Source organism: Bos grunniens, chromosome 8 (assembly GCF_055505025.1).
Source record: "Bos grunniens cultivar Pamir isolate PY7600 chromosome 8, Bosgru_T2T1.0, whole genome shotgun sequence".
Lineage (NCBI taxonomy): Eukaryota > Metazoa > Chordata > Mammalia > Artiodactyla > Bovidae > Bos > Bos grunniens.
Genome location: NC_141172.1, coordinates 22,225,861 through 22,242,309, shown reverse-complemented (window position 1 = coordinate 22,242,309; position 16,449 = coordinate 22,225,861). Strand labels below are relative to the sequence as shown.

Here is a 16,449-nt window from a genome sequence, read left to right as displayed (position 1 = left end):
AGAGGAAGAAGAAATGAAATTAGAAGATAGAGGTCAAATTGTGAAGGGTTTGTGAATACTTTATCTTAAGCATAAACTCTGTCAAACTGATTAATGGCATGATCAAATTTTTATCTCTGAAAGGTCATTCTGGCATTTTAGTGACTTTGGACTTGGAGTTATAGGGATGTATTATAATCTAAATAGATATGAAAGATTTGTAAAGTCTTCCTCCTTTGAGTGGGAAAAACTTAGGAGGACTTGGCAAATTACTTCACTTCTGTCTGCCTCAGTTTCTGTGTCTGCATAATGGGATAATAATATTTTTATTTCGTAGGGTTGTGGTAAAGGTTGATTGAATTTAAAGGCACCAAGTGTAGTAACATGCACACCCTAAGTGCTGACAAGTTGACAAGTAAATATTAACTGTCGGTCATCTTCTTGGATGTCTGTATGAGTTTTGTTTTGTTTTGTATTTTACTTAGGACCTTACCTATTACCTTACCTATTGAGCTTTTCCAAAACTGCATGCTTGTATCATACTCTTGGAAAAATGGATCCTGATGTCTAAAATTCTCAAAAGGTTCTCAGATGATTCTCATGTTCACTAAAGACTGGTCCTGGAGCTGTAGATGCTATTTTAGTGTGCAAGTAGACCCTCTTAGTCCTGGGCATCAGGCTTATGGGCTCCAGGTATTAAGTCATTCTCCCCAGTGTAGAAACAACTGTTTGGCATGAGTTTAGGTGGGTCATGGTAGAATAGAAGAGTCATGGTAAAAAAGGTACACTCAATGGTATCATAGTTCATGACATGTCATGAACTCTAAGTTGATGCTTGACACTTACCTGGTTGGTACTCTGTGTAATTCAGTGACTGGCTTCTACGTTACATGACTTACTTGCAGGTCTGAAGTTTCGTGTATCCAAATTATGGCGCCATTTCTATGGTATCTATATTGTGAACCACCCCAGTTACAAGAATATGCTAAACTCCGATTAACTCTGCTCAAAGTCTTACTTAAACCCCGGGTCCCTTGTGACAAGGAACAACCATCAATATTGGAACAACAGATACTACAACTGTGTTGTGACATGGTTCCATGTTTGCAGGTAAGGCCTTTTCTCCTCTTTCATTAACATGGCACCTGAATTAATAAGTATTGATTGTACTTAATTAATAAGTACATAAAATAGAACCTGTGTGATATGGCAAACAGCTCTAGAAACACTTTCTGGGTTTTGGAGATAATAATGGAAACAAATCTAGATTTCACTCTGATATATACAATGTTAACTAAATTCACAGGAATGCAAATCAACATAATCCATTTTAGGATTAGTAGGAATGAAAACTTTAAAGAGGACTCCTCGGGGAAAATAATTTTGAACTGAGTTTCCCCTTGTGCTGGACACTGAGAGGGTTATAAGTTAAAAAAAAAAAAAAGTACTTTTTGTGTAAGTTGGAAAAAGACATCTCTCCGGGTACATACAGCCCTGGGGGCTTGACTGTCTGAGTGCTGGCTAGATTCTAGTTTTCAAAAGTTTCCTTATAGCGTATGTGGTGACCTGTATGGATCCTATTCTTAGAAAGACCATAGTCTAGTAAGGGAGCTAAAACAGGTATATATATTCTTATAATTCAAAGTAGATGGACAAAGTTGTATAATAGAGGTAAGGACAGAATGCTTAGGGAGTTAAGAGGAATGATAAATTTAAGCTAATATCTCTGTAACTACAGATTTTTTTTAATTTCAGTTGCCAGATTGTTGCAATTTGAATATAATATTCATTTATCCCATCTCACCATCTAGTTTGTTGTTTGCCTACAATCTGAGTTCCATGCTGCTTAGCCAATGGGAGGGAATTTGTGAATATTTTTCAAGGTGATCACTTGAGGTCACAGATGACCTGTTTCAAGTTTGTGTTATCAAGGAGTGACTAGAGTGAATCTTTTGTGACTCATAATCAGACTTTGCTGCAATCAAGGCAGAGAAAAGTTAATTAAAGTGAATTCCCCTGTGGCTTTTTCAAAGCTTTTGTTTTGTGTGGCCAATAAAGCAGTGTATGTGCAGAACACATAGCACTAGGATACACTTGTTCCGTAGCATGCTTGTATTACCCTGTTCTGTGCTCTTTGGTAGATGTTCGCCTTCACTGTCATCAACCTATATTAACAAGCCTAAATACTTCTAGAAGTGTGTTTTGTGAAGTATTTTCAGAAATCTGTGCATGCATGCTAAGTCACTTCAATCGTGTCTGACTCTTTGAGACCCCATGGAGCATAGCCCGCCAGGCTGCTCTGTCAATGGGATTCTCTAGGCTAGAATACTGGAATGGGTTGCTTTACCTTCCTCCAGCAGATTTTCCTGACCCAGGGATGGAACCTGTGTCTCTTAGGTTTCCTGAATTGACAGGCAGGTTCTTTACCACTAGTGCCACCTGGGAATCTGTGGCTTGTTAATATATTTAGTCATGGTAGATGAGAAGAAAAATCCAGATCCGTCATTTGGAACTAGTGGGACTAGTGACATAAATACATTTAATTATTAACAAATCAGTTTTATTGGAATGAAGAGCAGAGCTGGGAGGGATCTTGGTGGTGTAATTCATTTTCCCACTAATTATATGTATTTGTTATACTCTTTAAGAGACAACCATCCCATGACTAATTAAATATTTCAGTGATAGGAAGCATGCTATTTTGCAAGGCAACCGTTTTTTATATACTTTTTTTTAGCAAATACTTCTAATTGACCTGCATTTTCCTAAGATTACCCATTAGTCTCTGTTCTTCTCAAAACAAAATGAAATAAGCTTTTTAAACAGCTTATCTGAATTCTATCCTATACATTTCTTCCTTCCTTTTCTTCCTTTTAATCCTTTACTCCCTTCCTCTGTTCTTTCTTTTCATCAATTTCTTTACTTTTCTGCATGAAATGGTTTTGACTTTTAACTGTTCTTTGGGGGAATTTCTATAGTCTGTTGGTGTTGAGAATGTATTATTAGAAAATGTTCTTTTTAGAGCTGAATGTAGTACTGTAGATGTGGTCTGATCCATATGGAGCATTTCAAAACAATCATATAATTAAAAGTTTTTCCGTAGAAATAGCCATCACACTGTTGATCCATAAGTCAGTGAGATGCTGACCAGTGGAACTCCTATTTCTTTTTTTCTCACTTCAGTTCTTTCATATTGTATTTATGGAATTGTGTTTTTACCTGCCTTAAACTTCACTACTCACTTTGGTCCCAGTCGTTCTTTTTAATTGTGACTTGTCATCTCACATATTATTCATTGCACATGGTCTATTTCAACATAAAGAGAAACCGTTACTTACAAAGTAATCTTGTTAAGAACTTTGGTAATGCTAAAGATTGGAAAGCCTTTAATGTGAAGTTACTGAGATGGTCTTGAAAAATTTTTTTTATTATAGAAAATTTTAAGTATGTAGAAAAAAATGCACTCAAAGAAGTATGTTGTCAAATAAGCACGAGGCTTTACTTTGTTTTAAATCCCTTTCAATTCTTGGTGGCCTTTTGCCTTTGCAAATATACTCCTTTATATGTTTGCAAAGGAGTAAAATAATTTGGCTACTGAACTGTTCACATATTTTCTTAATAACTTAGTATTTTCTGCTGTCTCCTCCCCCTTGATCTTTTAATAGCTTTTTTCTTTTTATTTGTTAGAAATTAATTTTTCTGTGTATAACTTACAGTCTTTTGGGGTTACTATGGTGGTAACGGCTGGGTGAAAGGTACAGCTGGCCAACTGTAGGCTTTCCTCTTGATGAATTTAACAGACACAAGGCTCCTGATTGAAGCAGATGGTTCATTGTTTGTAATCTCTGGGAAATGCCAGTGTGTCTGTGAGTAGGACCATATCCTTAGTACTAACTCCAGAATTTTGATCAGAACAGCTGGGTTTGAATTGAATTGGGATTTTCAAGAGCATTCAAGTCCTTCCTCTCTAATACATTAGCCAGTTGAGAAGACACTCTACTATTTGAATATGGTCTTTCACTGCATCTGCCATGTTTGGAAATGCTGCTCTCAGTTAAGGTTGTCTGAACAAATTTCTTGCAGATGGAGGGCTTAGCAGTGCATTAGAATAACATACTAACGCTTTTCTTGCAGGTAACTATGTTGGAATTATAGAAAGGCAAGTTCATTTGAAGGATTCAAAACCAACTTTAATTTATTTACTTCAACATGTGGTACTGTCATGTAATTTGTCTTTTAAAATCTGCACAGGGAGTAGTTAGAAAAATAAATGAGAAGAATTTGTGCCAGCCAGCAGTAACAAAAACAGTAGCAAATTGTGTTTCGGTTAGTGACAATAGGAGAAGGCAGAGTTGTATGGTTTAACTGTCTTTGAGTTACATAAATTTCTTCATTTCTTTTAAGTCTTTATAGGTTTAGAGAAAAAATAATTTATTGGTAAGCTTCTTGTATAAGTTAAATTATCCTTTGGTTTGTGTATTTATTTTAATATCCTATAATGATTGTTTCTCAGATCAAAGATTTGATACAGACAACAGAAGTGATGCTGTTTATTGAAGAAGTATACTTAAACCTTTTGCGTTATCCTGTTTTCTGGAAAATTCAGCTTACCCAGCTGACCCTTCAGCTGCTATCTGTCTGTGAAGTCAGCTTAAACATAACTGGGGAATGCTCATCTTTAATTCACCTTTTAGAGCACAGTGTTGAACTTCTAAAGGAGGTAAGGATAGTAAGAAGTTTTAATATCAGTTATCACTTACACTGGTCTTTTAGTAGCAAGGTGAGTATACTCTTTTACTTTATTGCATATCAAAGGCTTTTTTTATCTAATACTATTAGATCATACTTTTGTGACCCCATGGACTGTAGTTTGCTGGGCTCCTCTTTCTATGGAATTTTCCAGGCAAGAAACCTAGAGTGGGTAGCAATTCCCTTCTCCAGGGGATCTTCCCGACCAGGGATTGAACTTGGGTCTCCCACATAGCAGGCAGATTCTTTATCATCTGAGCCACCAGGGAAGCCCAGTAATATAATGCTGCTATTATCATTTATTATAAAAACGAGTCATTACATACTGTTTGGAGCATCAGTTAAGGGTCTACCACAGTGATAGTTTTTCATTTACTCATGTAGGACACAAATATTCAACACTTACGTGCTACACCCTATGTAATGCTCAAAATACTCCAAGCGAGGCTTCAACAGTATGTGAACCAACAACTTCCAGGTGTACAGGTTGGATTCAGAAAATGCAGAGGAACCAGACATCAAAATGCCAACATCTGTTGGATCATAGAAAAAGCAAGAGAATTCCAGAAAGATTTTGTTTCACTGACTGACTACGCTAAAGCCTTTGACTGTGTGGATTACAACCACTGTGGAAAATTCTTTAAGAGATGGGAATACCAGACCACCTGACCTGCCTCCTAAGAAACCTGTATGCAGGTCAAGAAGCAGCTGTTAGAACTGGACATGGAACAATGGACTGGCTCTAAATTGGGAAAGGAGTACATCAAGGTTGTATATTGTCACCCTGCTTATTTAACTTATATGGAGAGTACATCATGAGAAATGCTGGGCTGGATGAAGCACAAGTTGAAATCAAGATTGCCGGGGGAAATATCAATAACCTCAGATATGCAGATGACACCACCCTTATGGCAGAAAGCGAAGAAGAACTAAAAAGCCTCTTGATGAAAGTGAAAGAGGAGAGTGAAAAAGCTGGCTTAAAGCTCAACATTCAAAAATGAAGATCATGGCATCCAGTTCCATTACTTCACGGGAAATAGTGGGGGAAGCAATGGAAAGAGTGAGAGACTTTATTTTTTGGGGCTCCAAGGAAATGAAATTAAAAGACGCTTGCTTCTTGGAAGAAAAGCTATGACAAACCTAGACAGCATATTAAAAAGCAGAGATGTTACTTTGCTGACAAAGGTCCATCGAGTCAAAGCTATGGTTTTTCCACTGGTCATGTATGGATGTGAGAGTTGGACTATAAAGAAGGCTGAGTGCCAAAGAATTGATGCTTTTTGTGATGTTGGAGAAAACTCTTGAGAGTCCCTTGGACTGCAAGGAGATAAAACCAGTCAATCCTAGAGGAAATCAATCCTGAATATTTATTGGAAGGACTGATGCTGAAGCTCCAATAATTTGGCCATGTGGTGCAAAGAGCTGACTCATTGGAAAAGACCCTGATGCACAGAAAGATTGAGGGAGGAAGAGAAGGGGACTACAGAGGACGAGATGGTTGGATGGCATCACTGACTCATTGGATATAAATTTGAGCAAACTCCGGAGATAGTGAAGGACAGGGAAGACTGGCATGCTACAGTTCATAAGGTAACAAAAATTCAGACACAACTGAATGACTGAAAAACAATGGAAGAATTCATTTGACCCTTGAACAACATGGGAATTAGGGGTGCCAACTCTCTGAGAGGTGGAAAATACACGTATAATTTACAGTTGGCTCTCCAATTCTGCATCTGTTGATTCAATTGTTGTTCTGATTGTGTAGCTCCTGATGTTCAAGCTGGTTTTAGAAAAGGCAGAGGAACCAGAGATCAAATTGCCAACATCTGCTGGATCATGGAAAAAGCAAGAGAGTTCCAGAAAAACATCTATTTCTGCTTTATTGACTATGCCAAAGCCTTTGACTGTGTGGATCACAAGAAACTGTGGAAAATTCTGAAAGAGATGGGAATACCAGACCACCTGAGCTGCCTCCCGAGAAATCTGTATGCAGGTCAGGAAGCAACAGTTAGAACTGGACATGGAACAACAGACTGGTTCCAAATAGGAAAAAGAGTACTTCAAGGCTGTATATTGTCACCCTGCTTATTTAACTTGTATGCAGAGTACATCATGAGAAACGCTGGACTGGAAGAAACACAAGCTGGAATCAAGATTGCCGGGAGAAATATCAATAACCTCAGATATGCAGATGACACCACCCTTATGGCAGAAAGTGAAGAGGAACTAAAGAGCCTCTTGATGAAAGTGAAAGTGGAGAGTGAAAAAGCTGGCTTAAAGCTCAACATTCAGAAAATGAAGATCATGGCATCAGGTCCCATCACTTCATGGGTAATAGATAGGGAAACAGTAGAAACAGTGTCAGACTTTATTTTTTGGGGCTCCAAAATCACTGCAGATGGTGACGGCAGCCATGAAATTAAAAGACGCTTACTTCTTGGAAGGAAAGTTATGACAAAGCTAGATAGCATATTCAAAAGCAGAGACATTACTTTGCCAGCAAAGGTCCATCTAGTCAAGGCTATGGTTTTTCCAGTGGTCATGTATGGATGTGAGAGTTGGACTGTGAAGAAGGCTGAGCACCGAAGAATTGATGCTTTTGAACTGTGGTGTTGGAGAAGACTCTTGAGAGTCCCTTGGACTGCAAGGAGATCCAACCAGTCCATTCTGAAGGAGATCAGCCCTGGGATTTCTTTGGAAGGAATGATGCTAAAGCTGAAACTCCAATTCTTTGGCCACATCATGTGAAGAGTTGACTCATTGGAAAAGACTTTGATGCTAGGACGGATTGGGGGCAGGAGGAGAAGGGGACGACAGAGGATGAGATGGCTGGATGGCATCACTGACTTGATGGACGTGAGTCTGAGTGAACTCCGGGAGTTGGTGATGGACAGGAAGGCCTGGCATGCTGCGATTCATGGGGTGGCCAAGAGTTGGACACGACTGAGTGACTGAACTGAACTGATACATTATTACCATATCCCAAGTGGCACAGTGTAGAGAATCCACCTGCCAATGCAGGAGATATAAGAGGCATGGGTTTGGTCCCTGGATTGGGAAGATCTCCTGGAGTAAGAAATGGCACCCCACTCCAGTATTCTTGCCTGGAAAATTCCATGGGCAGAGGAGCTAGGTGGGCTACAGCCTATGGGGTTGCAAAGAGTTGGACACAACTGAGCACTTACTTAGATGTTACAAATTATGTAGTTAATATAATAAAATAATCATACTTTTTCAGATTTTTATATCAATTTTATATAGTTATACCTATTAGATAATAGCTATAATAGATAATATATTTATATATATTATACTAATAAAATACATATAAAATATGAATAAATAGTATTTGTAGCTAAATAATATGTGGAAAATACTATATAGATAATATTATATAGTTAAATTACTTGGAATTGCCTATCTTAACCATATATGTAATGTACTTAACAGGTAAACCCATAATATTCCTTGTTTGTGTAGATTCATGTGAATAGGAGACAGTTTTTTATGGCAAGTACTTTGCTATGGCAGTTAGGTGAAAAAGACAAGATCTGTGAAGTTTATATTCCAATCAAATTGTTCAGACTAGAGTGCATCAAAATCACTAGGCAGATTTTATTTAAACTGCAAATGCCTAGGTCCTACCCCTAGAGATATTGAATTAGCTGGGCTGGTTGGGTCCAAACATCTACCTTTTAAACTAGCACCCTTAAATAATTTGATTATTATTATATATATATATTTTTTGCATAGAAGGTAAACAACCTTGTAAGCATAAAAAATCCAGAAATAGAGCTTTTCTGGCAACCCTAGAAGTTTCCTAGGGTTAGTCCTAATTAGCGCAGTCCTAATCACAACCTCCTCCTTGCCCTGACTATCCTGACTTCTATAGTGATATCTTCTTTACATTTGTTTATAGTTTTATCAACTCCATGTGTATCTGTACATTGTTTACATGTTTTAAAAAAGAAGGAAAACCTGGCTTATGTGAGCTATAGAGTTTTGTAAATCTTGAAACCTGCTGATTGCAATCTCTTGGTGCACTTTGACATGTCTCCCTGTTCATAGGTTGTTAGCTATAGAGGCCTGATCAGATTCAGATTTTTGTTTTATTTTTTTGTTTCCAAGACTACAAGGCATGATGTGTTCTTTCATCAAGAAGCACATAATATGTGTTGCTCTTTTTTTATGATGTTGGTATTTGTTGATGCTGGTGCCTAGTTCCATTAATTCATTAGGAATTAAAGAAATGATGTTCTAATTCTGTTCTTCTTCATTTGTTAGCTGGACTACTTCTCTTAAAAGAAGTAGTTGGTTCCACTTAGTATTTGGTTGTCCAGTAGTAGAGTTTATACAGAAAAGTTAGAATACATGCTTGACTCTTTCCCTTTACTTACTAATTTCTGAAAGTATTCTGAACTTATAGATTTAAACATATTTGATGCATTTCAACTTCTTATGGATAATATCCTTATTAAAATTCACATTGTCTCGAGTGAATTTTTGAGTCAAATTTTGAGTCAAATATTGAGTCATATTTTTGAGTCAATTTTTGAGTCAAATATTGAGTCAAATATTTTTGACTCGAGTCGGATTTTAAAAATATTTTTGGTTTTAATGTAGAATGACAGAATACTTTCATTGAGAATGATGAAATGGTGTCTGTGGGAGAAGGTCTTATTTATGCTGTGTCTTCCATCTGCCCAATATTTTAAAAATTCTAGAAGGAATTAAAAATATGTAGAACTGTTAAAATACTTATGTTATGAAATTTCCTGTCCCCCAGGAAATTTAGCTAAATGTTCAATTCAAATATTACATTAACTTGTCTTTTCCTCTTTATTCCTTTTCTGTTCTTATATTGGATTTATTTCATTGCACACTGAAAATGGATGTATTTCTTAGGCTACATTAGTTTCAATGTATTTGGTCTTAGCTGAACTATTTTTAGCCTATTTGAATGATTATAACCTAAGATGTTTCCCATTTCAAGCAAAATATATATTCTTTTCTCTCTCTTTTTTTTTTTTTGGCTATACCACACGACTTGTGTGACCTTAGTTCCCTGACCAGTGATTGAACCCATGCCCCCTGCATTGGAAGCACAGAGCCCTAAGCATATGTACTCTTAACAGAAAATATTGTTTGTGGGGAGACTAGGTAGCTTTCAAAGTGAAGAGTGCTAAACCTCCCAGCTTTGGTAAGGCTGGAAACCTATGTTCCCTAACACATTACCATCAGATGTCCCCCCTACCTTTCTTCACTGTGTGAAGAACTGAGGTTTAAGTTAAACTGAGGTTTAAGTTCTCAGATTCCTAGGAAGAATGGTCTGATTGGCCCAGCTTGGGTCAGTCAACTCTGAGTGGAGGGCAGGGAAGGTTGCAGAGCTGTGACACTGGGGAATTGTGTGAGCTGGGCTGTTGTCTTTGTTATGTCTGCTGCAGATACTTACCTCTGCTGTGGCCTTTCTCCTTCCTTGTTTTTCACTAAACAAACAAAACAACAATAAGAAAAAAAAATCCAACAACAATGTAAAAACTTTTTCATGCTCTCTTGTTCACAGTAGCATCCCCGAGCCCAGCATATGTACTTCCTGCCTGGAACACGGCTGATGCTCACTGCTATGTTTCATTTGATTGAGGCGAAAGGACTCCAGGTGTTTATTGTCATCAAGGCTCCAGTGATATCTGTGGTCCAATATAAAGGTTTCTTTACTTCTTTTCTCCAGTTAGGCTCTTGAATTAGCCTTGGTTCCTCAAAAAGTAGACCCTGAATATCCCTAAAGGCAAAAACAAAACCTGGGTTTCCACAAAGGCAAAAGCTTATCATCAGGAGTCCATCTGTGGCTGTGATCTCAGGAAGCAAGTGGGAGAGAGACAGAAAGAGTGAAATACTAAAGGTAGGAGAGGCAGTACGAGTATTATCAAGTTGGCCACTACTGTAAGGAGCCAGTTGCTTATCTCATGGAATATGCTAAGAAGTGTTATGGAAGATGTTTCAGAACCTGCCAGAAGGATCCAGAATAAAGACGGAAGTGTTTATCCCTGGACTTCTCTTAACAACTTGTCAAGGCGTGGCCTATGGGACTTTAACTTCCCTGTACTTCTGGATCTCTCAGTGGCCTGGGGCAGGCAGTATGAGTCACTATAGCGATAGCTGTAGTATTTGAAGGTGTTCATGAGATGTCCAGCACAGGCTTTTATTGAAAGACCTCATTAAATGGTACCATTCTCAGGTGTTCATTAAAGCAGTGGAAGTGAAGTGTTAGTAACTCAGTCGTGTCTGACTCTTTGGGACCCCAAGGACCCACCAAGCTCCTCTGTCCGTGGGATTCTCCAGGCAAGAATACTGGAATGGGTAGCCATTCCTTCTTCAGGGGATCTTTCCAACTCAGAGACAGAACCTGGGTCCCCTACATTGCAGACAGATTCTTTTACCATTTGAGTCACCAGGGAAGCCCTCTAATCACACAAAAAATTTGTGACCTCTCAGAATCATGAACAATTTAAAGTCATCTAGTCTCATCCTCTGCCATTACTTTTCCTTATTTTAGGTGTCTTGATCTCCAGCTCTTTCTCTTCCACCCTTTGTTCTCAACAGGTCAGTCTCATGAGAAGCTACTTGGTGGCCTTTCCAATGATAGCCTGTGTGTTAAAGTCTTTCTTTCATTGGCAGGAGGATTCTTTTTACCACTGAGCCACCAGAGAAGCTGAAGATGTAGATATACATTTAGTAATTTGTACCAGAGTTGATGGCATCTCCAGGAATATAACTCTAGTTGTGTCAGACTAAGTTGATTTCTCTCTAGTGTTTCTTTAACACACAGTTCTATCTCACATTTCGTTTTTTAATTTTTTGCCTATACTCATGATTCATGGGAAATTTTCTGCTTGTAGAATTGTAGAATTCTGAAGAATTTGTTACAGAATTGTAGCTGCTGCTAAGTTACTTCAGTCGTGTCCGACTCTGTGCGACCCCATAGATGGCAGCCCACTAGGCTCCCCCATCCCTGGGATTCTCCAGGCAAGAATACTGGAGTGGATTGCCATTTCCTTCTCCAATGCATGAAAGTGAAAAGTCAAAGTAAAGTCACTCAGCTGTACCCAACTCTTAGCGACCCCATGGACTGCAGCCCACCAGGCTCCTCCGTCCATGGGATTTTCCAGGCAAGAGTACTGGAGTGGGTTACCATTGCCTTCTCCGACAGAATTGTAGACACTTCTGTAAATTTCAGAATGAAGTGATTTTAGCAGAGGGTGTTGGACCTTCTTTAGTTCCATAAAACATTATTGTTTTCTTTATTTAGAAACTTCAAATGACATCTTATGCCACTTGTATTTTCCTTATTAGAATTTAATGTACATGTGCTTTTTATCTTTTTTTTTAATTTCATTTATATACTTGGTGAAATTAATGACCTTAAGTTTCTATGGTTATTGCTTTACTATATTTACATATACTTAGTAAGTTACTGTAATTTAAAAATAATCTCTGCTTCTCTGGTACTAATGTTTCTTTTATTATAATAACATGATTTATCAAAATTTGTTAAGTGTAATTTATTATGTAAGTTGTATAGATGAGCGATGTCTGTATTACCTAAGTAGACAATTCAGCTACTTTCCAGAAATGAAATATTCTTAAGTATTTCAGGTATTTTTTATTGGTTTGCAAAGATTGACTGTTTTGAAGACTGCAGGTTTTCCCTCTGAATTAATATGGTTTATAACTTATTGCTCTTTGGCCAGATATGATAACATTTTGAGTTTACTTGTGACTGCTGTGGCATTCAACAACTCTTCCTTAAATAGAACAGGCTTACTGTGAGTAATTTTGTACAATAGGTTTACAATATTTCATGTTAAATGTACTTTTCCTAGATACAAATTATAAATCAATGGGTCTTGGAAACTTCTTCAGCTCTTTGCTTTTCTTCTTTTCCTTTAGGATTTTCCTGTTGAACCGGTCATAATTGGAATAGCTTTACTACTTCTACAGACTCCAGCAAGTCAACAGAAGCCAATCTTAAGTCTAGGTAAATAAAAATACGCTCACAAGAGTAACGTAAGTTAACATGAGTATTGGCAGGTGTCACTTGATCTACGTATTGTACTGTGCTGTAAAGTCCTATATGTTGTGAATGTCCGTTCTGGAATTTTTCCGTTTAGTCATTATCAAATAGAGCTTTCTTTTTCTTATCAAGGTGTTTTGTGCAAGATTCCATATACCATAATTTACCAAATATCTCAGCTGTTCGTTAGGACATTATGTTCTAAATTATATAGCAGTGACATTGGTAAATATTTTGAAGGGTGTGTCAGCTCATTCAGTTGTACAGCAAACAGAATCAATAGCATAAAACCCTTGAAGCAGAATAAGTATTTAGCATTTGAATTTACTTTTAAAACTCTATACACCTTTACTATTCAAAACTGGTGCCACATTGAATAATTTATGATTATTTTGTTAACCTACCTAATACAAATGAAGATAACATTCTTTTGACTGTCCAGTATTGACTTAAAAAAAAGTAAGGAATGGGGCTAAAGGGAGGCAAAAAATGTTCTGTTTAAGAGTAATGTGGGACAATGAGGTACCATCTCATGCCAGTCAGAACAGCTGCTATGAAAAAGTCTACAAACAATAAATGCTGGAGAGGGTGTGGAGAAAAGGGAACCCTCTTATACCATTGGTGGGAATGCAAACTAGTGCAGCCACTATGAAGCACAATGTGGAGATTCATTAAAAACCTGGAAATAGAACTGCCTTATGACCCAATAATCCCACTGCTAGGCATACATGCCGAGGAAACCAGAGTTGAAAGAGACCCCAGTGTTCATCGCAGCACTGTTTACAATAGCTAGGACATGGAAGCAACTTAGATGTCCATTGGCAGACGAATGGATAAGAAAGTTGTGGTACATATACACAATGGAATATTACTCAGGTATTAAAAAGAACACATTTGAATCAGTTCTAATGAGGTGGATGAAATTGAAGCCTATTGTACAGAGTGAAGTAAGTCAGTAAGAAAAACACCGATTCAGTATATTAATGCCTATATGTGGAATTTAGAAAGATGGTAACAATGACCCTATATGCAAGAGCGAAAAAGAGATAGATGTAAAGAACAGGCTTTTGGACTCTGTGGGAGAAGGTGAGGGTGGGATGATTTGAGAGAAAACCATTGAAACATGTATATTATCATATGTGAAATAGATCAACAGTCCAAGGTTGATGCATGAAACAGGGCACTCAAAGCCGGTGCACTGGGACAACCCTGAGGGATGGGATGGGGAGGGATGTGGGAGGGGGGTTCGGGATGGGGGACACTTGTACACCCATGACTGATTCATGTCAGTGTATGGCGAAAACCACTACATTATTGTAAAGTAATTAGACTCCAATTAAAATAAATAAATTAATTAAAGAAAGAATAACGTGGGAAAGAATCAAGTTTGCAGATCAACAAACAAGTCATACCTTTAAATTGTGGCTTTTACATTAGTATTGCCTGGCTTTACTTGGTCCAGTATAATACATGCAGTAATGTAGGATGTTGTCTAATTTGTGATGTGTATGTTATGATGCCATGATTCGTTGATTCATTCCCACTTTCATTTTTAAAACATGATTGAGGTAAATACTGATTGTGTAACTCCTTCTGGGCATTTTAATCCATGATTTTGAGGATGAATTACTCTTTCATTTACAGTGTCTTAGAAATAGCTTTAGCATATGGAAGGGACCCTGGGCTCTTTTAAGGGCTTTGATTCCTACCCTGCTTTTGCTTATTGGCCCTCTTCTCTTTGTACCTTCCTCCCTAGTCTCTTACTAAACTGTTTTTGCCTCCTCTCCTTAAAGAGTATACATGGCATCCTCCTATAGGTATAATTTTCCAATCCTGTTACTTATGACAATCATAGTTTTATTATTTTTAAAAAGCAGCTTTACTGAGGCAAATTTATTTACCATAGAGCTCACTGTTTTTAAATGTACAATAGCATTTAAAAGTAAATTTATGGGACTTCCCTGGTTGTACATTGGAAAAGAAGGGGACACGGGTTTGATCCCTGGTCTGGGAAGATTCCACATGCCATGCAGAAACTAAGCCTTGCACCACAAGTAATGACCCCATGCGCTACAACTGCTGAAGCCTGCAAGCTCTAGGGGCCACAGCTAATGAGCCTGTGTGCTGCGACCACTGAAGCTCTCATGACTGGAGCCTGTGCTCCACAACAGGAGAAGCCACGTCAGTGAGAAGCCCCTGCACTGCGACTGGACAGTAGCCCTCACTCACTGCGACCAGAGACAAGCCCACACAGCAACAAAGACCCAGCGCAGCCAAAAATAAATAAATTTTTCAAAAGTAAATTTACAGAGTTGTGCCGCCAGCTCCACAGTCTAGTTTTAGAACATTTTGCATCAATCCCTCTCCCCCAAATTTCTTGCACCCATTTATAGTTAATCCTCATTCCCACCCTCGGTCCCAGAAAAACACTAAAGTGCATTCTGTCTCTAAATTTGTCTCTTCTGGATATTTCGTATACATGGTTTTTGTTTTTGGACCAGAAAAAATTTTTTGATGCCCTACAGAATCTGCATTCCTAATTCTGAGGCTCCAGTCCTTCAATTATAGCTCATGTATGATAGGATAATACAGGATCAAACACTCCAGTACTTTTGTTGGAGAAGAGCCAAGTTTTCCTTTTGTAAACCAGTGTCTCTGATTTGAAGTTACCTTTGATAGAGTGAATAAACCATACTGAAAACTATTGAGCTAGTATATAATGTTGAAATGTAAATAAAAATCTATTGTTTCGTATATTGGGAAAGAATGCTCAAAGCAATAGGATAGCGGGGAGAATATTGATTATTTCAAGTTTTAAAAATACACAGCACTAATACAATGTTGGGGCTTCTCTGGTGGCTCAGTGGTAAAGAATCTACCTGCAATACAGGAGACACAAAAGATGCAGATTCAATCCCTGGGTTGGGAATATCCCCTGGAGGAGGGCATGGCAACCCATTCCAGTGTTCTTTTTTTTTTTTTTTTTTTTCATTCCAGTGTTCTTGCATGGAGAATCCCTTGGACAGAGCAGCCTGGCAGGCTACAGTCCATGTGATTGCAGAGAGTCAGACACGACTGAAGTGACTGAGTGTGCATAATACAATGTTATGCTTCTTAATTACTAACACTGGCCATGATTGTAAATAGCAATTTGTAAAAATGCCTGCAAGAGCCATAGTACAGAATATAGAAATATTTGTATTACATGAATTTCATATTTTGTTAAAGATATTCAGTTCAGTTCAGACTCTCAGTCGTGTCCGACTCTTTGCGACCCCAAAAATTGCAGCACGCCAGGCCTCCCTGTCCATCACCAACTCCCGGAGTTCACTCAGACTCACGTCCATCGAGTCAGTGATGCCATCCAGCCATCTCATTCTCTGTCGTCCCCTTCTCCTCTTGCCCCCAATCCCTCCCAGCATCAGAGTCTTTTCCAATGAGTCAACTCTTCGCATGAGGTGGCCAAAGTACTGGAGTTTCAGCTTTAGCATCATTCCTTCCAAAGAAATCCCAGGGCTGATCTCCTTCAGAATGGACTGGTTGGATCTCTTTGCAGTCCAAGGGACTCTCAAGAGTCTTCTCCAACACCACAGCTCAAAAGCATCAATTCTTCGGCGCTCAGCTTTCTTCATAGTCCAACTCTCACA

At 38.2% G+C, this 16,449-nt stretch overlaps 1 protein-coding gene across 5 annotated transcripts in view; it reads left to right on the top strand.

Moving 5' to 3' along the window:
• The window catches only part of FOCAD (focadhesin), a 303,578-nt gene that overhangs the window by 79,329 nt on the left and 207,800 nt on the right, over positions 1-16,449 (top strand). For all 5 annotated transcript variants that reach the window (XM_086414321.1, XM_086414322.1, XM_086414319.1 and 2 more), the window contains 3 exons: positions 885-1,089; positions 4,493-4,699; positions 12,679-12,766. In XM_086414321.1, the coding sequence (XP_086270447.1) occupies positions 885-1,089; positions 4,493-4,699; positions 12,679-12,766 (500 nt within the window). The remainder of the gene's footprint in view (positions 1-884; positions 1,090-4,492; positions 4,700-12,678; positions 12,767-16,449) is intronic.